General features: G+C 42.3%; 1 protein-coding gene across 2 annotated transcripts in view; it reads right to left on the bottom strand.

Moving 5' to 3' along the window:
* Positions 1 to 24,188, bottom strand: part of TPGS2 (tubulin polyglutamylase complex subunit 2) — a gene marked incomplete at its 5' end in the record, with an annotated part of 54,458 nt that overhangs the window by 25,583 nt on the left and 4,687 nt on the right. For both annotated transcript variants that reach the window (XM_082852894.1, XM_082852893.1), the window contains one exon: positions 12,357 to 12,436. In XM_082852894.1, coding sequence (XP_082709020.1) covers positions 12,357 to 12,436 — 80 coding nt within the window. The remainder of the gene's footprint in view (positions 1 to 12,356; positions 12,437 to 24,188) is intronic.

Here is a 24,188-nt window from a genome sequence, read left to right as displayed (position 1 = left end):
GCTGTGGCGGCCTCACTCTCGGGACTCAACTAAGAACTGTTTATGGAAAAGAAGCTGGGTGACCTTGGGTAAGTTCCACACTCTTTCCCCCCTTTGTGTTTTACCTAATTCACTCATTCATTCAACATTTATTCGTGTCTGTTGTGGAATAAATACTGTGTTGGGCACTAGAAACAGAAAGGAATGAGGCAAGATGCAGAGAAGACTGTGGCAGACACATGGGTTGTGTATTCAAATCCATCTTCCTCTACTTCCTCCTTGACAGAACACTCATTTTGTTTGAGATGGTAATGTGCCTGGTTGAATGCTTGTCTTCAGAACCTCCTCTGTAACTAGTGCTGGACATTAAAATGTAAACCCAAGTCCAATGACGGGGTTTCTAGGAAACTATCACTTCCTGATTAAAACGTGACAGGTATAGCTGGCAACATCACTTACCTTTTCCCTGCCTTGAGCTTGGAGGTGACAGGTGGGGCCTTAGTGGTCGTTTGGCCACCATAAAGGAAAAGACCAAAAGAATTACAGAGATAATGGCTGAACACTGTCAGGGCCAATGAACAATTTACAACTGCTTACCTCAGATCTTGCTATGTAAGAAAAGTTAACTATCATTTGTTTAAGCTATCCTTAGTTTAATATTATACCTCTTTGAGCCAAACATATTCCTACTTGATCCAGTGACAAATGTGTAACAGAGGAGTGTTGTGGATCTGTAGAGGCAGAGATAACTAGGAAGGAACAGTCAGAAGGCAGGGCAAGAATCAGGGAGGGTGGAGCTACAGAATCCAAGGGAGGAGATAGCTAGGTATACGAGGGTGGTTAACAGCAAGAAATGCAGGAAAGATGTCAAGAGAGAAGACGGCTTTAACAATGAAGAGGCCCCTGGTGATTTCTGACACAGCGGTGTCCACGGAATGGTGGCAGAGAAACAGAGGATGCAAAAGGGTGAAGTGACTGGGAAGTGAAGGAAGGGGGCAGTAATTTACACCAGGGGTCTCTGCCCTGCCACCTGGTTTTGTAAATAATGTTTAATCGGAGCCCTGTCACACCCATGCATTTTAGTACTATCCATGGTTGCTTTTGGTGCTACAATGGCCGATGAGTAGTTGAGATACAGACTGTACAGCCCACAGAGCCAAAAATATTTACTATGTGGTCCTTTAAAGAAATCACTTGCTGACCCCTGATTTAGACCATTTTCCTACATGCTTGGCTGTGCAAAGCAACAAATGGCCAAGCAGCCAGAGGGAGACGTAAGGTTGAAAGTTTTGTTTTTGTTTTTAATTTTAAAGAGATGGGGAAGACCCTCTAGGGCAGTTGTCGGTGCAGAGGGAGGAAGTGAGGCACTGGAGAGAGGGGGCTTACCCGTCACAGAAGAGCTACTGGGGCAGAGTGAGAGCACAATGTGAGGGGTTCCATAGTGAAAGGATGCTGTAGGCTGCTCTCTCCCACCAGGGGTGCTTAGAATAAATTCATAGCAGGGGCATGTGAGGGACACGTTTGCAAGAACGTTCAGAACACACTCTCTTCTCTGCAGACTGTAGAAAAAGTGAGGCTAAAAAGAGAGGGGATATTCTGCCAAATTGTTTGGTCTCTTGGGCCATAGTTTCACCACCAGTAAATTGAATTTTTATCTGGGGATTGAAAAGTCTAACCAATCAAGAATTGTACAGCACTCTGCAACTATGAAATGTCACTGAAATGTTTAATAACAGAACGCTCCTGACCCCAGGATGCTGTGTGGATTAAGAGACAGATGCTTTCATAGTGATGAAAAGCTTTGTGTAGACATTACGTCTTACTAACTACCATCATTACAAAAGGCAGGTAGCAGGCACAGTGAACATGAATCATGTAAGGGCACAAAACCAGGCAGTTTGAAACTGCCTTTTATTAAAATAAAAAGAGGTTGTGCATTTTTTTTCTCTAACCTTAGGAGACTGCAGCAGGTATACAGTCATTTAGGTTTTAGTTTCAACCTTTTCTTCTGCATTTGCAGCAAAGAATCACGAAATATTAGAAGTGGATGAATCCTTCAATAACACTAATGTCAAGGGCTCCAATCAAGATGGCAGAGTAGGATGTGGAACTCACCTCCTCCCACAAATACATCAAAAATGCATCTACAAATGGAACAATTCTCACAGAACACCTACTGAACACTAACAGAAGACCTCAAACCCCTTAAAGGACATGAAAGATCCCCATGTAACCGGGTAGAAAGAAAGAAAGAAAAAAAAGACAAGACAAAAGGAAGCAGGATGGGACCTGTGCCGGGGGGCGGCGGGGAGAGCGGATAAAGAGGAAAGGTTCCTGCATGCTGGGAAGCCACTTCACCAGTGGGGAGATCAGCTGGGACAGAAGGGGAGCTTCAGAGGCTCATAGGAGAATGCAACAACCAGCTTGTAGCAGGCAGAACAGAGAGAGACTTGCACAGACAGTCCGCGCCACTGCCCTGTATGCCCCAGCATGGGACACGTCTGCTGGTATGGGTGGGGCTGGGTGCTGGAACTCAGGGTTTAGAGAACAGACCCGGGGAAAGGACTGTTGTTGGCTGCACGGAGACAGCCTGAAGGAGGTGGAGTGTGGCATAGCTGGAACAGGGGTGTTCGCGGAAAAAGCCTAGGCCTGCCACAGAAGTGAAGCGTCGCTGTTAAGTGGTGCATGAAGGAAGGGGCGGGGCTGCCATTAAAGCCACCTTCTCCATGTGCCGGCCCCGCCTCCGCGGGCTCTGTGAGAGCATGCCCCAGCTGCTGCCTCGGGGGCACTGGGAGCATATGCCAGCGGGCTGCCCACTCACAGAGGTGGGGCTGAAACACCAGCTGAGCCCCAGGGGCCACGCACCTTAGGAAGTAGGGTTGAAATCTCACCCTGAGGTTGTGCGAGCCACAGATTTACACCTCCACCACTGACTTTGTAAATTTAGTGCCTGCAGGACATCTGAGTAGACAGCAGGTATGCCTACAGCTGGGATGGCTCTGGCTTAGCAGCTGTGGGCTTTGTGGGCACGCGCATGGGGGTGCTGGGCTGGGCCAGGGTCTGAGCTGCCTCCATAGCTCCCACAGCGGGTCCAAATGTGTGACTAATGAGTCCTGGGACCTGACTTTGGTGGATCTGCACTGGTGGCCTTGTGAAAACAATGTCTGAGGGACACCAAGGTTGAGACGGGATTCCCAAGGTTGAGACGGGCCAAAGGCAGTGCCAACAGCAGTGTACTTTGTGAGCCCGCACAACAGGTGACAGGTGATACAACAAAGCACACTCACTGGCGAACAGCTCTGGCAGAGGAATACTTAGTGGCTCCTCTCCCAGTGGGAGTGCTCCAATCCCATCTATCTCACACTGCAGCTCATAAATGGATCTGGGGGCTTCTACTCCAACGACTAGGGAACAGACCCGGCCCCTGACAGGGCAGTGACAACCACAGAGCAAAGAGGAGGCCCCACTCAATATCCAGTGCAGGCTCTGGTCACCGTAACACCAGTCACTCCTCCTATCAAGGGGATAATGGCCAGCACATACTGAGGAAAGAGGCGGCAGACATCCACACTAAGAAGAGCCCTTGCACCAAAAAATATTATGCCCACACAGGCTATACAGGGATACTCCCACATAAAAGTAGCCCTCCAAGACCACAGTAGATAATTGTGTCTCCTAAACTCATAGATCAAGAGAAATATAAGTAAAATGAAGCAGAAGAACCACTCCCAATTAAAAGATCAAGAGAATTCCCCTGAAAGAACAAACAATGAAACAGACCTCTTCAGTCTAATAGACACTGAGTTCAAAAAGGAGATAATAAAAATACTGAAGGAATTAAGAAGGACTATTGATAGAAATGCAGATTACTATAAAAAGGAACTACTGTAGAAACTATAAGGAGGAGCCAAGAAAAATGAGAAAATTCACTTGCCGAGATGAAAGCTGAGATAAAGGTAATGAATAGCAGAATGAATAGTGTGGAAGAATGAATAAGTGATTTGGAAGATAGAATAATGGAAATCACCCAATTAGAACAGCAGACAGAAAACTAAATGAAAAAAAATGAAAGCAATATAAGACACCTATGGGATAATATAAAGTATGCCAATCTACAAATAATAGGGATCCCAGAGGAGAAGAAAGAGAAAAGGGGATTGAAAATGTATTTGAAGAATTATGGCTGAAAACTTCCCAAGCCTAAAGAAGGAAACAGATATCCAGGTAAAGGAAGCACAGACGGTCCCACACAAGATAAATGCAAACAGACCTACACCCAGACATATTATAATAAAGATGACAAAAGTTAAAGATAGAGGGCTTCCCTGGTGGTGCAGTGGTTGAGCGCCTGCCTGCCGATGCAGGGGACATGGGTTTGTGCCCCGGTCTGGGAAGATCCCACATGCCACGGAGCGGCTGGGCCCGTGAGCCATGGCCGCTGAGCCTGCGCGTCCGGAGCCTGTGCTCTGCAACGGGAGAGGCCACAACAGTGCGAGGCCCGCGTACCGCAAAAAAAAAAAAAAAAAAAAGAGAGGATTCTAAAGGCGGCAAGAGGAAAACAAAAAGTTAATTGCAAGGGAACCCCCATAAGGCTATCAGCTGATTTCTCTACAGAAAGATTGCAGGCCAGAAGGGAGTGGCAAGATATATTCAAAGTCCTGAATAGGAAAAAACTGCAACCTAGGATGCTATACCCAGCCAAATTATCATTTAGAATAGAAGGAGAGATAAAGACAAGCAAAAGTAAAAGAATAGGGCAATGCTAAACCTACCCTAAACGAAATATTGAAAGGTCTTCTCTAAATAGAAAAGAAGTAAGAATCTACAGGAAAGAGTAAATCACTTAAATAACCCAGTACACTGATTAAAACAAAAAATCAAAAAACTTCTGTGAAAGTGATGATAACCACAATGAACAGCAAAAGAATGAAAATGAAGATGTAAAAGAGGATCAAAATCATAAAATGTGGGGGAGAAGAGTAATAAAATGTAGATTTTTTTTTTTCCTAGAATGTGTTTGAGCCTATATGACTACCAGTCTAAGGCAGGTAGAGGGACTTCCCTGGTGGTGCAGTGGTTAAGAATTCACCTGCCAATGCAGGGGACACGGTTTTGATCCCTGGTCCGGGAAGATCCCACATACCATAGAGCAACTAAGCTCGCCTGCTACAACTACTGAGCCTGTGAGCCACAACTACTGAGCCCGCACGCCTAGAGCCCGTGCTCCACGACAAAAGAAACCACCGCAGTGAGAAGCCTGCACACCTCAATGAAGAGTACCCCCCCTGCCGCAACTAGAGAAAGCCCGTGTGCAGCAACGAAGACCCAATGCAGCCAAAATAAGTGAATAAATAATTAATTAAAATAGATTTAAAAAAATAAGGCAAGTAGATATAGGAAGTGGTTAACATACTTGAAAACAGGGTAATCACAAAGCAAAAACATGCAATGGATTAAAAAAAAACAACAAAAAAAGAGAACATGAGTATAATACAAAAGAAATTCATGAAACCACACAAAAAAGGCAAAACAAAAAGAAAGGGACAAAGAAGAAATATAAAAGCAACGGGAAAATAAAGTTTAAAATGGCAATAAATACGTATCTATCAATAATTACCTTAAATGTCAATGGACTAAATGCTCCAGTCAAAAGACACAGAGTGATATATTGGATTAAAAAAACAAGAGCCTACATTATTCCGCCTACAAGAGACCCACTTTAGGGAAAAGGACACACAAAAATTGAAGTGAGGGGGTGGAAAAAGATATTTCATGCAAACAGAAATGACAAGAAAGCGGGGTTGCACTACTCACATCAGACAAAATAGACTTTAGAACAAAGGCTATAAGGAAAGATAAAGAAGGACAGTATATAATTATAAAAGGATCAATACAAGGAGAGGATATTATACTCATCAACATATATACACCCAATATAGGAGCACCCAAATACATAAAAAATTACTAATAGACATAAAGCGAGAAATTGATAGGAATACACTCACATCAATGGAAAGATCTTTGAGACAGAAAATCAACAAGGCAACAGACATCTTAAATGATACAATAGCATAGTTAGACTTAATTGATTTTTTCAGGACATTACATCCAAAAAAAGCAGAATACACATTCTTTTCAAGTGCACATGGAACATTCTCTAGGATTGACCACACACTAGGACACAAAACAAGCCTCAACAAATTTAAGAGTATAAAAACTATTTCAAGCATCTTTTCTGACCACAACAGCATGAAACTAGAAATCAATACAGAAAAAGAAATGACAAAAAAAAAAAAAAACAATTACATGGAGACTAAACAACATGCTATTTAAAAACCAATGGGTCAATGATTAATTTAAAGAAGAAATTAAAAAATACCTTGAGGCAAATGACAGTGAAAACACAACTATACAAAATCTATGGGATGCAGCAAAAGCAGTTCTTAGAGTGAATTTCATAGCAACACAGGCCTTTAAGAAAGAAGAAAAGTCTCAGATAAACAACCTAACCCAACATCTAAAAGAATTAGAAAAAGAGGAACAAAACAAAACCTAAAGTCAGCAGAAGGAAGGAGCTAATAAAGTTCAGAGAGGAAATAAATAGAGATTAAAAAACAATAGAAAAAAACTCAATAAAATCCAAGAGCTGATTCTCCGAAAGGGCAAACAAAATTGACAAATCTCTGGCCAAGCTCACCAAGAAGAAAAGAGAGAAGACTCAAATAAACAAAATAAGAAATGAAAGAGGAGAAATCACAACTGATACCTCAGAAATACAAAAAACTATAAGTGAACAATTAATATATCAATTATATGAACAATTATACATCAACAAATTCGACAACTTAGAAGAAACGGACAACTGTCTAGAAACACACAGCCCACCAAAACTGAATCAAGAAGAAACAGATAACTTGAACAGACTGATGATTAGAAGTGAAACAGAATCTGTAATTAAAAAAAAAAAAAAACCTCCCTACAAAAGTCCAGGGCTAGATGGCTTCACAGGCAAATTCTACCAAACATACAAGACAGAACTTATACTGATGCTTCTCAAACTCTTCCAAAAGACTGAAGAGGCAGGAACACTCCTGAAGACATTCTAGGAAGTCACCATGACCCTGATATCAAAACCAGACAAAGACACTACAAAAAGAGAAAATTACGGGCCAATATCTTTGATGAATATAGATGCAAAAATTATCAACAAAATATTAGCAAACCCAATCCAACAACACATAAAAAAGATCATACACCACAACCAAGTTGGATTCATCCCAGGGTCGCAAGGATGGTTCCAGCAAACACAAATCAATCAATGTGATTTGCGTGTGTTAAATCACATGATACACCACATAACAAAAGACAAAAACCACATGATCATCTCAATAGATGAAGAAAAAGCATTTGATAAAATTCAACATCCATTTAGGATAAAAGCTCTTACAAAAGTGGGTACAGAGAGAACATATTTCAACATAATACAGTAAGTCCCCGACATACGAACCTTCAAGTTGTGAACTTTCAAAGATGCAAACATGCATTTGCATGTCCAATCACATAAATTATTCTATTTGAGGAGGCACTGTTAGTTTTTGAGGCACGGGACCCGAACATAGGATGGTACACAAAGGCTGCAGGAGCCATTCAGAATGCAATCCAGTGCTACTGGGCCATCTATGACGACAAAAAAAGAGGTACTATCCAGACATCACTGGATCATTTTTTCAAGAAGGTGGATAGAATTGAATCCAGCAAAAAGCCAGAACCTGTGCCATCAACATCAGGTATGAGTGAAATTGCAGCTTGCCCTCGTCTCCTATTGCTGATGATCCTTCAGCTCTAACATCTCCCACCTCCTCTTCCTCCTCCAGTCAGTAACTCTTCTTGCCTGTTCACTTGATGCCAGCCCCGTATGCCAGCTGTTGTACTGTACTACTTTACTTTTCAAGGTACTGTAAGATTAAAAATGTTTTATTTTTTGTGTTTGTTTGTTTTTTATGTATGTATTATTTGTGTGAAAAGTATTATAAACCTATTATAGTACAGTACCATATAGCTGATTGTGTTAGTTGGGTACCTAGGCTAACTTTGTTGAACTTATGAACAAATTGGACTTACAAACTCGCTCTTGGAATGGAACTTGTTCATATGTAGGGGACTTACTGTAAAAGCTATTTACGACAAACCCACAGCCGATATAATACTCAATGGTGAAAAGTCAAAAGCTTTCCTGCTAAATTCTGGAACAAGACAAGGATGCTCACTCTCACCACTTCTCTTCAACATAGTATTGGAAGTCCTAGCCACAGCAATCAGACAAGAAAAAGAAATAAAAGGTATTCAAATTGGTAGGGAAGAGTTAAAAGTGTCATTATATGCAGATGACACGATACTATATATAGAAAACCCTAAAGACTCCACATAAAAACTACTGGAACGGATAAACAAATTCAGCAAGGTAGCAGGATACAAGATTAACATACAGGAATCAGTTACATTTCTTTACACTAACAATGAAATATCAGAAAGGGAATGTATACAGTCCCTTTTAAAATCACATCCAAAAAAAAAAAATAGGAATAAACCTCACCAAGGAGGTGAAAAACTTATATGCTGAGAACTACAAAACACGAGTAAAGGAAACTGAAGATGATTCAAAGAAATGGAAAGATATCCCATGCTCTTGGATTAGAAGAATTAATATTGTTAAAATGGCCATACCACCCAAAGCAATCTACAGATTCAATGTGATCCCCATCAAATTACCCATGACATTTTTCACAGAACTGGAACAAATCATCCTAAAATTTATATGGAACCATAAAAGACCCATAATTGCCAAAGCAATCCTAAGGAAAAAGAACAAAGCAGGAGGCATAACCCTCCCAGACTTCAGACAATACTACAAAGCTATAGCAATCAAAACAGCATAGGACTGGCACAAAAACAGACATATGGATCAATGGAACAGAATAGAGAGCCCAGAGATAAACCCACACACCTACAGACAATCTTCAACAAAAGAGGCAAGAATATATAATGGGGTAAAGACAGTCTCTTCAGCAAGTGGTGTTGGAAAAGTGGGACAGCCAGCCACATGTAAATCAATGATTTTAGAACATACCCTCACACCATACATAAAAATAAACTCAAAATGGCTTAAAGACTTAAAAATATAAGACATGACACCACAAAACTCCTAGAAGAGAATATAGGCAAAACATTCTCTGACATAAATCGCACCAATGTTTTCTTAGGTCAGTCTCCCAAAACAATAGAAATAAAAGCAAAAATAAATAAATGGAACCTAATCAAACTTACAAGCTTTTGCACAGCAAAGGAAACCATAAACAGAATGAAAAGGCAACCTACGGACTGGGAGAAAATATTTGTAAATGATGTGACTGACAGGCCTTTATTTCCAAAATATACAAACAGCTCATACAACTCAATAACAAAAAAACAAACAACCCAATCGAAAAACGGCCAGAACACCTAAATCGACATTTCTCCAAAGAAGACCTACAGATGGCCAAGAGGCACATGAAAAGCTGCTCAACATCACTAATTATTAGAGAAATGCAAATCAAAACTACAATGAGGTACCACCTCACACTGGTCAGAATGGCCATTATCAAAAAGTCTCCAGGGCTTCCCTGGTGGCACAGTGCTTAAGAATCCGCCTGTCAAGCCCTGTTCTGGGAAGATCCCACATGCCGCGGAGCAACTAAGCCCGTGCGCCACAACTACTGAGCCTGTGCTCTAGAGCCCGTGAGCCACAACTATTGAGCCTGCGTGCCACAACTACTGAAGCCCACGCGCCTAGAGCCCGTGCTGCACAACAAGACAAACCACCGCAATGAGAAGCCTGTGCACCACAATGAAGTGTAGCCCTCACTCGCCGCAACTAGAGAAAGCCAGCGCGCAGCGACAAAGACCCAATGCAGCCAAAAATTTTTTAAAAAAGTCTACAAATAATAAATGTTGGAGATGGGGTGGAGAAAAGAGAACCCTCTTACACTGCTGGTGGGAATGTAAATTGGTGCAGCCATTATGGAAAACAGTATGGAGGTTCCTCAAAAAATTAAAAATTGAGTTGCCATATGATCCAGCAATCCCACTCCTGGGCATATACGCAGACAAAAATATAATTCAAAAACTACATGCACCCCTATGTTTATAGGAGCACTATTTACAATAGCCAAGACATGGAAACAACCTAAATGTCCATTGACAGATGAATGGATAAAGAAGATGTGGTGTGTATGTGTGTCTATATGTGTATATATATAGAGAGAGAGAGACACACACACATACATACACACAATGGAATATTACTTGGCCACAAATAATGAAATAATGCCATTTGCAGCAATGTGGATGGACCTAGAGATTATCATATCAGTCAGAAAAAGAAAGACAAATACCATATGGTATCACTTATATGTGGAATCTAAAATACGACACAAATGAACGTATCTATGAAACAGAAACAGCCTCACAGACATAGAGAACAGATTGCCAAGGGGGGAGGCAAGGGGGGAGAGAAGGACTGGGAGTTTGGGATTAGCAGATGCAAACTAGTGTATCTAGGATGGATAAACAACAAGGTCCTACTGTACAGCACAGGGAACCATACTCAATATCCTGTTATAAACCATAATGGAAAAGAATATGAAAAAGAATATATATGTATAACTGAGTCACTTTGCTGTACAGCAGAAATTAACACAACATTGTAAATCAACTATACTTCAATAAAATTAAAAAAAAATAACACTAATGTCAAACCATTTATTTTATGGATGATGAACAGGGGACACAGAGAAGTTATGATATTTAGCCAAGGGCCTGAGCTGGCACAAGACTCCTACTCGAGGCTGTTTTCCTCACATCAGTGCCTCTAGCCTTACTATTATCTTATCTCAGTGGGTTTCCCAGGGCAGAGGCAGTGGGCCTCTTCTTGGAAGGAAAAAATATTATCTGGCTATATAGATGCATCTGTAGACAGCAGGTTTACCACATGATGGCTGTGCTCTGGCTGGGCTGTCTCCAAGGACACAGTTCTCAAGGGTCAGTCCCCTAGAGAAGGGACTTACCAGCTCCTTGGGGCCCTCCTGCTCCTCTGGTACAGGTACTTCTGGGAGCAGGCACGAGTCAGAGGGGCCCTGCCTAGCTTGCTCCTGTGGAAATGTGCTCTTCAGTTAACCCTCGGGTGAAGAAGTGGGGCGGGTGAGTTTCAGACCAAAACTTTTGCTCTCCATTGCTTAAATGACAAAACGGCACATAGTATATTGCCTCTAGTTTGAATGTAAAAAAAAGAAATCATACAAAAACATGTTCTTAAGGTTTATGGGGTTACAAGCCCCTTTCAGAATCTAAAGATCTTTCCACAGAAAAATGTACATACTTCATAAATTAACACATATTTCAAGGAGTCCATGGACCACTTTCCATTCATGGGCAGAAATCTGACTTCTCTACTTAAAACATTTCAGGGGCTCCCCTTTTCTCCCAAGATAAAGAACGAAATCCTGATGATCTACGAAGCCCTGCATGTCCTGGTCCTTGTCAACCTCTCTCCCTTGCTCTCCTGTGCTCTAGCCACATGGACCTTCCTTATGCTCTCGAAAAATGTAATCCTTCCTATCTTGAAGCCTTCACACAGGCTAAAAGCCCCTTATTCCCAGATCTCACCTATCTGGTTAACAACTTCTCATAACTTCTTTGGGAAAAACGTTTCTCAACCTCCAGACTAGTTCAGGCCTCCTGACAATGCTCCCTTTACCTCTCTTTCACAGAACTTGATCTGCTTTGTAATTATATTTGGAATGACTTATACTATGCCTTAGACAGTAAAATCAAGAGGTAAGACACTGTGCTCTTTTCTGATTATCACTGACTCTCCAGGACTCAACATCAAGCACAATACCTGGCCCATTTTAGGGGCCTAAAACGTTTATTGAATAAATGAATGAATGGAAGTTCAGAGGAGGGTTGGAAAGCATTCGCTATTAATCTGGTTAGTATTGATACTTCTCTGCAACATTTAACCACGTTCTGCCCGGCACACTTATTAATATTTAATTCTTCCTTTCCTTGCTGGATTTCAGCTTTGTTGTATATACAACTTCAAACGTTCCATTGCCTCCATACGACAGGCTCAGAGGAGCTGCTCTGTGTTGGGGAGATGGCATGGAATGGAAGGGAGTGTTAAACGGCCTGAACAGGAACAGAGAGAAAGGTGAACTCTACCTTGAAGGTGGCTGTGGCCTGAGATAAGAATAGGTTTCCTGTCCAATCTTTCCTTCTCAGGGGCATTTGAGTTGACCTCCCTTTGTTGGGAGGTGAGGATTCAATAGGGCAACACTTACTTGTTCCCATGAAGAAATCATATGACGTTCAGCAGGCGCCTTTTCTATGATGGTCACCTCTGTCACACCTGGGGATGATTCTGAAAGAGGAAAGAGAGAGTCTGTAGAGTTTCAGTTGGTCCATTCTCACGTATTTCTACACTAGAGGTTGACTAGCTCTTGAAGACTGCTCTAGGAATACCAGATCCCTCTGAGGAGCATTTATTACCCCTGTGATAAAAGCAATTGGTCCCTCAAAGGCACTTGGTCCCATAACCTAAGACCATGTAGTCTTCCTGGTAATAATTATGCCAGTATCCTTTCTATGCATCGTAAAGTTTCCCTTAAGTTTTCAGAAGGCTCAAATCTTGGGATGCAGCAATAGTCCCATATACCAGCTAAGAATTCTGGACTCCACCTATCCTAGTCTTGCTTTATGCATTCACTAGTTGTGTAACCTTACATGAGCGCTCACTTCCCTTTGCATTTAGTAAGACAAGAATTACAATAATACTTTCCTTGATAAGCGAAGCAGAGGAAACAGAAATGAAGGTGCTTTGGAAAAGCAGAAAGTACCATATATACAATTTTTTTTCTGCCTTCTCTTCAGTGTTCTTCCTAATATGTTCGGAAGCATGGTACTGTGGTAGAAAACCACTGTGAGCTTCAAGCCATTTGACCTGGGGTGAGTCCTTGCTATCCCCATGATGGGTTAGGATGGAAGACACTGTCTTGGCCCTTCAAGGGTGGTCCTATTTGGCACTGTTCCACGAAAGCCAAGATAGTGACTAATAAATGTCATTATTCAATTTTACAGCAAGGACACTGAGCCTGAGCGGTAAAGCCACAAAGCCAAGCCTCTGACTCCAAGTATGGGTCTAGTTGAGAAATGAAGAGCATGTGCAGAAGTCACTACATGCCCCTTGGCACAGCCCTTTAAAGCAGTAATCCTACGCAAATGCAGAGTCTAGCTTTAATCAGTCTTAGCATCCTACCGCTCCACCTGCAGTGGGACAGAATATAGAATTCCTTGCCAACAAACCAGCTGGTTACATAGGGATGTCATCTGACTATACTCACAGGGTAATCTAGTGTCTAGGGTTGCAAGAGGACACACAGCTAATGTAAGTGCCTGACATTAAGTTTTGCCGAGGCATCCATTTCAAATACATCCATCTTGAATAAACAAATTGCCACAGTAGCTGTATGACACAGCTACTAACTAAGTAACTAGGTAAGGAACCAGGCCACTCCCACCCATGGAGTTCCCCTTTCAGAAAGCCCTGGGTAACTGACCACTTGAGTGGTCGCCCACCTTTTCCCTTCTCGTGCCCTAATTCTTGCTCTTATGTTTTAAATTCACCCATAAAGAGTGAACCCACAAAACCCTAGACACCAAGTCCTTGGACCCTAATAAAGACAAAGACCCAGCTCTGCTTGCTCACTCCCAGCTACCTGGCTGTGTGGCCCTGGGCATACCATGTATCCTCCAGGACCTGTGCGTAATAAAAAATTGTTTTTCAAAGTTCCCTGACAGTTGTTGCTGAGGTGTATCTTCAATCATAATAAAAACCACAATGGCTGGTCCAGCCACAACATCAGCTCCAGTCAGGGAAATGTCTGTAGAGCTCATCCAAGTAGTACAGACCTAGGTGAGTGCCTCAGGTATTCCTAGCCAACAGCGTCACTATCAATAAGCTGAGACAGACACAACACACCCTTCTTCAGTTTATAACAGACCTACGTGGAGGGGCTACAGGCTCAGACAGAACTGCTGTGATACACTTCAGATAAGAACATTTCACTTTCAACCTTTGAACACCTCCGGGATAGGACAACTGGTCAACATACTGACTTTAAGAACTTTCATATAACAAGTTGCTTAGGAAGTACCTGCTGCAGAGACCCCGCTACCCAATACTTCAGCACTGATAAGGAGGAGGTGCTGGGGATGAGGAAGAGAGGGACGCACAATAAATTCCATTTGTATAATGCTCTACTTCTGGGAACTGGTACAAGTTATCTCATTTACTCTTTCAACAATCGTGTGAAGCAGGCATCGTGACTTTATTTTAAAGATAAGGAAACAGGCTCAGCAATACTAAATAATCTCACAGAACTAAATCTCTGACCACAGCCTCAGATACCAAGACTAATGCTTTTGCTACCACGTTGCCTTAGTAGCTAATTCCAACATGAAGGGAAGTTTTCCCCTCACCATCAGCTGGGTGTCCTACAATTCAACACAATCCTGACGCTATCTACCAGAAGGCATCAGATCCCACAGGTTAAGAGCTCAGTCCCACAAACCTGCCCTTACTTCAGATGCTAATTGCAGGTCCAGGGTGTTACCTGTGCTTCTGACAGACTGGCTATAAATCAGGGGTTCCTATGATCCCCTCCTTGGGTTTGATAAGTTTGCTAGAGAAGTCAGGAAACCCCTTTACTCACCAGGTTGCTGGTTTATTATAAAGGATATTACAGATCAACAGGGAGATAAGATACATAGGGCAAGGTCCTGAACAAAGGGGCTTCTGTCCTCGTTGAGTTTGGGGCCTGGCACAGTGGCATGAGGAAGTGTCTGGCTAACCAGTCTGGAAGCTCTCTGCACCCTCTCCTTTTGGTTTTTTACCGAGGCTTCATTACATAGGCATACTTGATTAAATAACTGGTCCGTTGGCAAATGACTCAACCTCCAGCCTCTCTCCCCTCCCTGGAAATCAGGTGGGGGAGTGAAAGTTCCAACCCTCTAATCCTGGTTGGTTCCCTTGGGAACCAGCCCCATCTTTAGGTTACCCAAGAACTTTCCAAAAGTCACCTAATTAACATAACAAAAGACACATTCTCTCCTACCACTTAGGAAATTCGAGGGGTTTTAGGAACTCTGCCTGAAACAGGGATGAAGTCTAAATATATGTTTATTATAAATCATAATACTACAGATAACCAAAAACATCATGAGGATGTTTAGAAAGCAATAGCAATAACAAGTTGTGTTTGGTTTATTAATATGCCACATGGGAAGTAGTATCTGACTAGATATAGTCATCCCTACTCTCCTGCCTTTGTGACCAATGACAAGCATTTGTGAGCTGCCTGGCTGGAATAATCTGTATGGCAGAGTATGAAATGAAATACTGAATGAAGATATGAAGGTCAGGGCTTCAGACACAGCACAGTCTGCTCTAGGTAACTATGACATGCCACAGATGAAAACTCTCTGTGGTAGCCTACTCCAAAGTTGGGTGCTATCACTTCCTTCCTTCACTCCCTGCCCACACCAGTTCTCCAATGAAAGGTGAAGTCTATTTCTCTGCCTCTGTGAAGAGACGTTAACAGGGGTTAGCCTGTGACTGCCCTGACCAATAAAATATGGCGAAGAGACACCATGCAAGTTTTGGACTTCAAGAGGACTGTTAGGTTCCCGTTTCCTCTTTTTGCTCTGGGCCATCACATACTAAATCCAAGCTACTCTTCTGGACAGAGAGGCCATGCTGAGGAGCACGGAGGGGCCGGACATGTGAGTGCAGAAGCCATCTTGGACTTCCAGCCTAGTTGAGCCATCAGATAATTCCAGCCCCATCTGCTATCTCATTGCATACACCTGAGAGACTCGAAATGAGAATAGTCCCACCTGGGCCTAGTCAACCCACAGGACTGGGAGAGATAGTAAACTGCTGTTTCAAACCACTGTTTTGGGGTGGTTTGTTACCCAGGAATAAATAACTGGAACAGACTGCCTAGTAGAAAACAGTCGCTGAGTCAATAATCCCTGAGGTATTCCATGAGGACCTGCTGTCACAAACTATGCACAGTTTATATGGGCCTTGAAGGATGACATGGCCATTCCTGCGGATTGGCTTAATTAACACCTACTCCTGCTCCTTCCAGTGTGCTTTCCTGTATTTTAGAGACTGGCTGGCTAAAGACTACATTTCCCAGATTCCACTGCAGCTAGGCACCCACTGGAGGCCAAGCTTTCTGCAGGGAAAACCACTCCCATAAAACCTGGAAGGAGGGACTGAGCAGGTGAGGTAGAGGGGCAAATGGGGAGACTGGCTCTTTTCACAGTCATAGTTGCAAAGGTATTTTGATCTCATGGGGTTGAGAGTTGTCGTGTGGCAGAAGCAGGAGCAATTTCTCAATTCTGCAGCTTCCTAACCACACTAGCTGCAGGTACGCCCCACTTAGCATCCCCTTTTCAGTTTGGTTCTCAGCTTAGAATCTGTTCCGCTTAATCTTCCAATGATTTTATGGGCTAATGCCCCTTAATCAAGCCCTTTCTGCCTTAACTAGCTAGAGTGTACTTCTAGCCTTAAACTAGCTATGTATTCTATGGTCTGCCACTAAGAACCCTGATAGACACAGACAGTTTGCATCTGTAGATTCACTTTCAGGACAAGTGAATGTGTGCAGGTCAGAGGAAGTTGTCATTTATATGATTTAAAATTGTGGCCACGGAACCAGACAAAAAGTGTGAGAGGTTTTGGAATCCAAGATATGACACTGAAGGCCTTTAGAGTCAGAAAATAAAACTTAAGACTACATAAGATTATTCAAAGAGAACAAGTTAACAGTTTATTACACAAATCAAAGAATTGGGTAAGAAGAATACATAAAGCCAGGGCTTGAAGGTGAGGCATCTGGAGGGCTGGGGGTGGAGTAGGGTGGACTGCACATAGCCAACCTGAGGTTAATATCTTTAGAAGGACCAGCTTGTAGGGTTCACCTGTAGCTGGTGCCTCGTAATCTGGCCTTTGCACGTGTTCTACATTGATAAGGCTGTTTTGCCCATCTTTGGTTAAACCAATAAACATTTGCTATCCTTTTGGGAGTCTAAAATTTCCATAGTGTCATGGGCAAAGCTCATTGACAATTCCCAGGAAATAAACATAGAATCTGGAAAATAAGGTAAAGTCTAATCTTTTTTATTTCCTTTCGCCTTGGTCTAGTTTCACTTCCTTAATAGGGTACTGCGTGCAGAGGCCTGGTACTGGCACCTCAGAACAGAGTTCCTAGTGCAAAGCAGCTGCACCTGACATTTCAGCTTGACTCCAAACCAGGTTCAGGTTTTAGGAAGTTCTAAGGGAACAGAATAGTTATCCCCTGGAAGGTTGATTCAAGTTCAGGCTATGCCTTTAGACAACCCATTGGCTACCACAAAAACCTGTCACACACTAAATCCTGCCACCCTGCTACCCACAGAAACAGGGCCCCTGTAGCATGATCGTATAGAAACCACAGACACAGTCTATTCCAGTTGCCCCGACCTAGGAAGTGAGCCTCTCCCAAATGCCAAAGAGGAATGGCTCACAGACAGGAGTAGTTTTATGGGAGAGGAGAAAAGGCTGGTGGGACATGCAGTAACCTCCCACACCCAAGTCATAGAAGTGAGAAGCTACCCACCCCCATCCCCCCACCGGGACTTCCGCCCACAAGGTGGAGTTGATAGCCCTCACCTGAGCCCTAGAGCACGGGACAGGGAAAATCTTAAATGTTTACACAGATTCCCAGGTATGTGTATGCCATCCTACCCACAGCCAGGGCTATCTGGAAGGAACAAGGTATGCTTACTGCAGGGAATAAACAGGTGAAACGTGGCTTAAGCATACTGAAGCTCGTAGGAGTACAGCTTCCAAAAAAGGTGGCAGTGATTCATCGTAGGTCTCACGAAAAGGGAATACAGAGGTAATAAAGGGAAACAAAGCGGATGCAACTGCCAAAAGGGTGGTCCTAGAAACTGTAACTTGTCAACTACCCCTCATACCTCAAAGGCCAGATCCATCCAATTATTCCCCAATCTACACAAAGACTGTACAAAATCTACAAAATTAGACAAAGACTGAAAATTGGCTTCAACAGAGATCTAGGAGGCCATGGGTGGCTAGCTAATGAACATGGTCAATGCTTCTTTTCCCAAACTATAGCTTGTCAAGCCATCAGAGAGGCTCATCAAAAGACTCACTACAGGAAGGAAGCCCTATATAATTGGTTAGTTAAGCTCATGGTAACTCCTGGCATGAAAAGTATAATCAGTCGGATAGATGAGACATGCCCCAACTGCACAATGAACAACCCCCAAAACCAGACCCTCCAGAGGCCCCCAGATCAGGCCCATTCAGACCAGAGGGACATATCCTGGAGAAGACTGGCAGATTAATTTCACCGTCATGCCAAGAGTACTGGGCAATTTCAGGTATCTCTTGGTGCTAGTAGACACAATTTCTGAGTGGATAGAAGCATTCCCTGCTAGAACTGAAATGGCAGCTGAAGTGGCTAAGGCATTACTAAAAGATATAATCGCCAGGTTTGGGCTCCCAAGATCCCTGCAAAGCAATAATGGTACAGCATTTGTGTCTCAAGTGACGAAGGAGGTAATGAGTGCCCTGGGCATAAAACGGACCTTGCACTCAGTCTGGAGACCCCAATCATCAAGGACAGAGATCCAATCAGACCCTGAAACTCAAGGTCCAATCAGCCTGAGCCAAGCTATGTTAGGAAACTCAAGAACACTGGATTAAGTTGCTTTCGATAGCCCTGCTCTGCATGTGGTTACCCCAAGGGGTAATCAAAGTTAAGTCCATTTGAACTCATGTATGGGAGACCCATTCCCCAAGTCCAAGAGAAGGGACACCTTAGCCCCCTTGAAATGGAACAACTCAAGCATGCCCTCCAGGTAGGAGAAATAATGAAAGCTGTCACAGAAGATGGTGACCAGGCGCTGCCCACACCCACTGACCTGGCCCTCCACCCCTTCTGGCCAGGGGCCTGGGTGAACCTAAAAATCTCAAAACCCAGCAGCTGCAAGATCAGCTCCCGGCTAAGTGGGACAGAATCCACTTGGTGAGCCTAACCACCCACTCTGCCCTGAAGTTGCAGGGATCACTCCACGGGGACTCTGCACTCAAGGGAAGAGACCCCCGAGCCCCAACCTGCAGAGACACAACATGGGGCAACGACCCCCTGACTACTCGTGTGATCCTCTCTAAGACCCTAAGCTTTTCTCCTGTAAAACAACAAAAGCATGACTAGGGAGACGCAGCCCTGGCACTGAGCCTTGACATCAGGGCAGACTTGCCCACAGGCCAAAGACAGAGATATTTTCATTTTTAGGAAAAATTTGACATATCACCATTATTCTCTTGTCCTTTGACATGTAACCACTGTTCTCTTAGGCCATGTATCTTAAATTGTCTGAAGTCCTTTGTCTCCAAAAGGTTAGACAAATGGTGGTTGCTCAGGGCTACAAACAGGGCCAAGGCCTAGGTACAACCACACAGATCTAAAGGCAGCTGGGGACTTCCACTCCTCCACCCGGGGTGATGACAATGCCTGAAAGCAGCAGGAAGTAGTTACAGAAGACAGACCTGCACCCCTCAGCGCCCCTCAAGAATGGAGCAGGACAAAAACCAGAGGAGGGGTTTGTCACCCGCAAAGCCAGAATTAACAATTCCCAGGAAATAAAAAATAGAATCTGGGTAATAAAGTCTAACCTTTTTCTTTTTCCTTTTCCTTTGTGCTTCATCTTGTTTCACTTGTTCATAGGGTACTGTGTGCAGAGGCCTCGCACCCAGCACCTCAGACCAGAGCTCCTGGTGCAAAATGGCTGTGCGGACACCTCAATGGACTGTGTGCAGCTCTGTGTGTAACACCTCAACTCAAGATGGCCTCAGTGGGCCGTGGGCAGAGAGGCTGCGCCTGGCACTGCGATCTGGAGTGCAAACAGCACAGCTGTGCTGCCATGTGAGAACTCTACCCGCTTCCCTCCCCACTGACTAGAACCCTATAAAGCAGCCCCACCCACAGCCTGTGAGGGAGAGCTGGACTCTAGAGTGTGAGCTGGCACCTTTCCATTCTTTGACCAAAGAATAAAACTTTCCTTTGCTTCTGAACCAAACTCGGTCTCGTTCTATTGGCTCTAAGGATACTGGGCAGAAGGACCCTTGTTGGGGCCTAACTCAAAGGGTTGGTAACAATAGCTGTGGCTGGTTGTTTTGCCTACCTGACCAGGCCCCAGTAAAATCTCTGGAATTTGAGTCTTAGGCAAGCTTCTCTGGGCAGAAACACTGCAAACATATTGCAGCACTTCACTGCTTAAGGAAGGAGTGTATTCTATGCGACCACTCACAGCAGGGAAAACTGCAGAAGCCTATACATGCTTCCTCTAGATGCCACCTGATATGTCAAAGGTCAGATTCCCAGGCACCAGCTGACTGATATAATAAACTATAGCTGGGAGTCCTGTCTGCATCCTGTAAGTCCTTCTAGTGAATCACTGAACTTGTGGACAGTTGTGGGACCCCAAAACATGTATCCATCTCTTCATTTTTAATATTTCTGAATTAGTTTGCTTTAGTTGTTTTAGTTTTGGGAAACGGCAAAAAGTTGGGTTTTGTAAGCTAGATTTAAAATCTTTTTCTATTACTAGGTGACTTAAGCCCATTCATATTTGTTGCTATGAGGGATATGTCTGGTCTCAGCTTTATCTTAATATTTTATAATTATACGTATTATATTACACATATTTCTTTTCGAGATGGGTATCATTCGTTCCTCTCTTTAAAATATTTGGGGGAATGTATCATTTTCTACTGATGCATGATAAATTGCCACAAATTAGCAGCTTTAAACAACACCTAGGTCACAGTTCTGTAGCTCAGAAGTCTGGCACAGCATGACTGGATTCTCTGCTGAGGCTGAAATCCATAAGCCAGGTGCACTGACTGCTCAGGTGTCAGCTGTTCTGTTTTCATCTGGTGCTCCAGGTCATCTTCCATTCCTGTTACTGGCAGAATTCAACTCCTTGTGGTTGTAGCAATGAAGTCTCCATTCCTTGCTTGCTGTCACCTCGGGCCACTCTCAGCTGTAGTCTTTCCCATGTGTTCCCATCCACCTTCAAGGCAGCAACAGCATAACAAATCTTTCATGTTTCAAATCTCTTTGACTCCCCCTTCTGTTAACAGCATGTTGTAAAGGGCTCATGTGATTAGATTAGGCTCACCTGGATAATCTCCCTTTTGCCATTTAACACAACAAATCACAGGTGTTATATCTCATCAGTTTCACAGTCCTGGTGCAGGAAATCTTGGAGGGCTGTTTTTAGGATTCCTTTTTATTTAAAAAAAAGGCCTTATTGAGATATAACTCACATACCATAAATTTCACCCTTTTAAAGTATATAATTCAGTGGTTTTTAGTATATTCACAGTTATGTGTCCTTTCCTGAAAAAGTAACCTTGTACCCTTTCCCATTTCCAGCATCCTCTGGCAATCACTAATTCACTTTAAGTCTCTATAGATTTGCCTACTATAGATCATATAAATGAAATCACACAACACATGGGCTTCATAACTCTTCTTTCATTTAGTTTTCAAGGTTCATCCATATTGTAACATGTATCAGTACTTTACTCCTTACTATTGCCAACATTTTCTATTGTATAGATATACCACATTTTTTAGACCCATTCATCAGTTGATGGACATTTGGACTGTTTCTACTTTATTACAAATAATGCTTCTAAGAACATTTGTGTACATATTTTTGCATGTAAATGTTTTCATTTCTCTTGGGTATATAACCAGAAGTGGAACTGCTAGGTCATATGGTAACTATGTTTAACTTTTTGAGGAAGTGACAAACTGTTTTCCAAAGTGAGAGTGCCATTTTACATTCCCACCTGTGGTGTATGTGTGTGTTCCAGTTTCTCCACTTCCTTACCAACACTTAGGTCAGTCTTTCTGATTATGGGCATCCTAGTGGGTGTGAAGTGGTATTTCACTGTGGTTTTGATTTGAATTTCCCTAATGATCAATGATGACCATCTTTACACATGCTTATTGGCCTTTGTATGTCTTCTTTGGACAAATATTTATCTATTCAGATCCTTTTAAATTGGGTTATTTGACTTTTTTTGTTGAGCTTCATAGATTCCACCCATAAGTCCCTCATTGTATATGGGATCTGCAAAAAGTCTCTCCTTTTCTGTGGATGTCTTTTCACTTTCTTGATGGTATCCTTAAAAGCACAAACATCTTTAATTTTGATGAAGTCCAATTTATCTATTTTGTTTGTTTGTTTCTTGTACTTTTGGCATCAGATCTAAGAATCTATTGCCTAATCCAAAGTCATTAAAAATGAATCCAAGGTCTATGTTTTAGCACTTACATTTATATCTAAGATCCATTTTGAGTTAATTTTTGTATTTGAATTGAGGTAGGAGTCCAACTTCATTCTTTTGCATGTGGCTATCTAGTTGTCACAAAACAATTTGTTGAAAAGATTGTTTTCCCCCCACTGAGTTGTACAGCCATCCTTGTTGAAAATCAGTGGACCATAAATGTGTTAGTTTAGTTTTGGAGTCTCAATCCTATTCCATTGATCTATATTTCTATCTTTATGCCAGTGCCACAGTGAAGACTATTGTAGCTTTGGAGTAAATTTTTTTATCATAGTAAAATATACATAAAATTTGTCATATTAACTATTTTGAAGTGTACAGTTAAGTACACTCACATTGTTGTGCAACTATTACCACTATTCATCTGCAGAACATTTTCATTATCCCAAGTGTAGTAAATTTTCAAATAGTGAAGTTTAAGTCCTCTAATTTTTGTTCCTCTTTTCCAAGATTGTTTTGGCTATTCTGGGTGTCCTTCATTTCCATATTAATTTTAGGACTGGGTTATTTGTCAATTTCTGCAAAAGAGGCAGCTGACATTTTCATAGGGATTGTAGATTTAGATCAATTTGGGGAGTATGGGATTCTAACAGTATTAAGACTTCCAAACCATAAACATGAGATGTCTTCCAATTTATTTAGGTGCTCTTTCTTTATATATTGTGTTGTAGTTTTCAGTGTACAAGTCATGCACTTCTGTTAATGTGCTCGTTCACTCCTTACTTCTGTTAATTTAACTTTTTACTAAGTATTTTACTGTTTTGACCCAATTGTAAATTGAATTGTTTCTGTAATTTTATTTTTGGATTGTTCATTGCTAATGTGCAGGGTTTTTTTCCCTTTTTTTGGTGGATTTCTTAGGACTTTTTTAATATACAAGAGCATGTTATCTGCAAATAGCTCTTTACTTCTTTCTTTCCAAATTGTATGTCTTTATTTCATTTTCTTGTCTAATTGTTCTGACTAGAATCTCCAGTAAAATGCTGAATAGAAGTTGTAAGAGGAGAGTTCTTATGTGCAAAAAAGAGTGAACACAGCATGCCTGAGACTGCAATATTTAGAAAGGCCTGCTTGTAAGGTTGGTTCTTGGCTGGCATCTGGGAATTTGGATTTCAGGAGGGTTCCCACCATTGCCTGGTAAGAATGGCTCACTTTATTTAAAAAAAAAAAGAATGGCTCATTGTACCTACCTGTTGTTACAATATGGTTTATGCTGAACACAAGCTTTCCGCTGGGAGTCTCAAATTTGGTACATACTAGGTAGAGGATGTCTGAATGATGGATTTCCAATAACAGGTCTGGACTTCTGGGCTCAAATAAGCTTCCCTAGTAGACAACATTTCAGATGTGTTGTCACACGTTGCTGGAACAATTGTGTCCCATGTGATTTCACTGAGAGAAAACTTACATCTGGTTTCCTTGATTTCCCCACATGCACCTTTCCCTTTGTTTCTGCTGTAATAAATCACATGACTGTCTGTCCTGTAATCCTCCTAGTGAACTGTCAAACCTGGTGTGGTGCTGGGGATCCCATGAATATTTGCCTTTTTCCTGATTTTAATGGTAAATCATACAGTTTTTCACCATTGAGTATAATGTTAGCCATGGATTTTTCATAGATGCCCTTTATCAGATTGAGGAAGTCTGATTTGTTTTTATGTTTTCACTCTAT

The sequence above is a fragment of the Leucopleurus acutus genome (assembly GCF_964270905.1).
Source record: "Leucopleurus acutus genome assembly, chromosome: 13".
Classification (NCBI taxonomy): Eukaryota; Metazoa; Chordata; class Mammalia; order Artiodactyla; family Delphinidae; genus Leucopleurus; species Leucopleurus acutus.
This window is presented reverse-complemented; position numbering and strand designations above follow the sequence as displayed.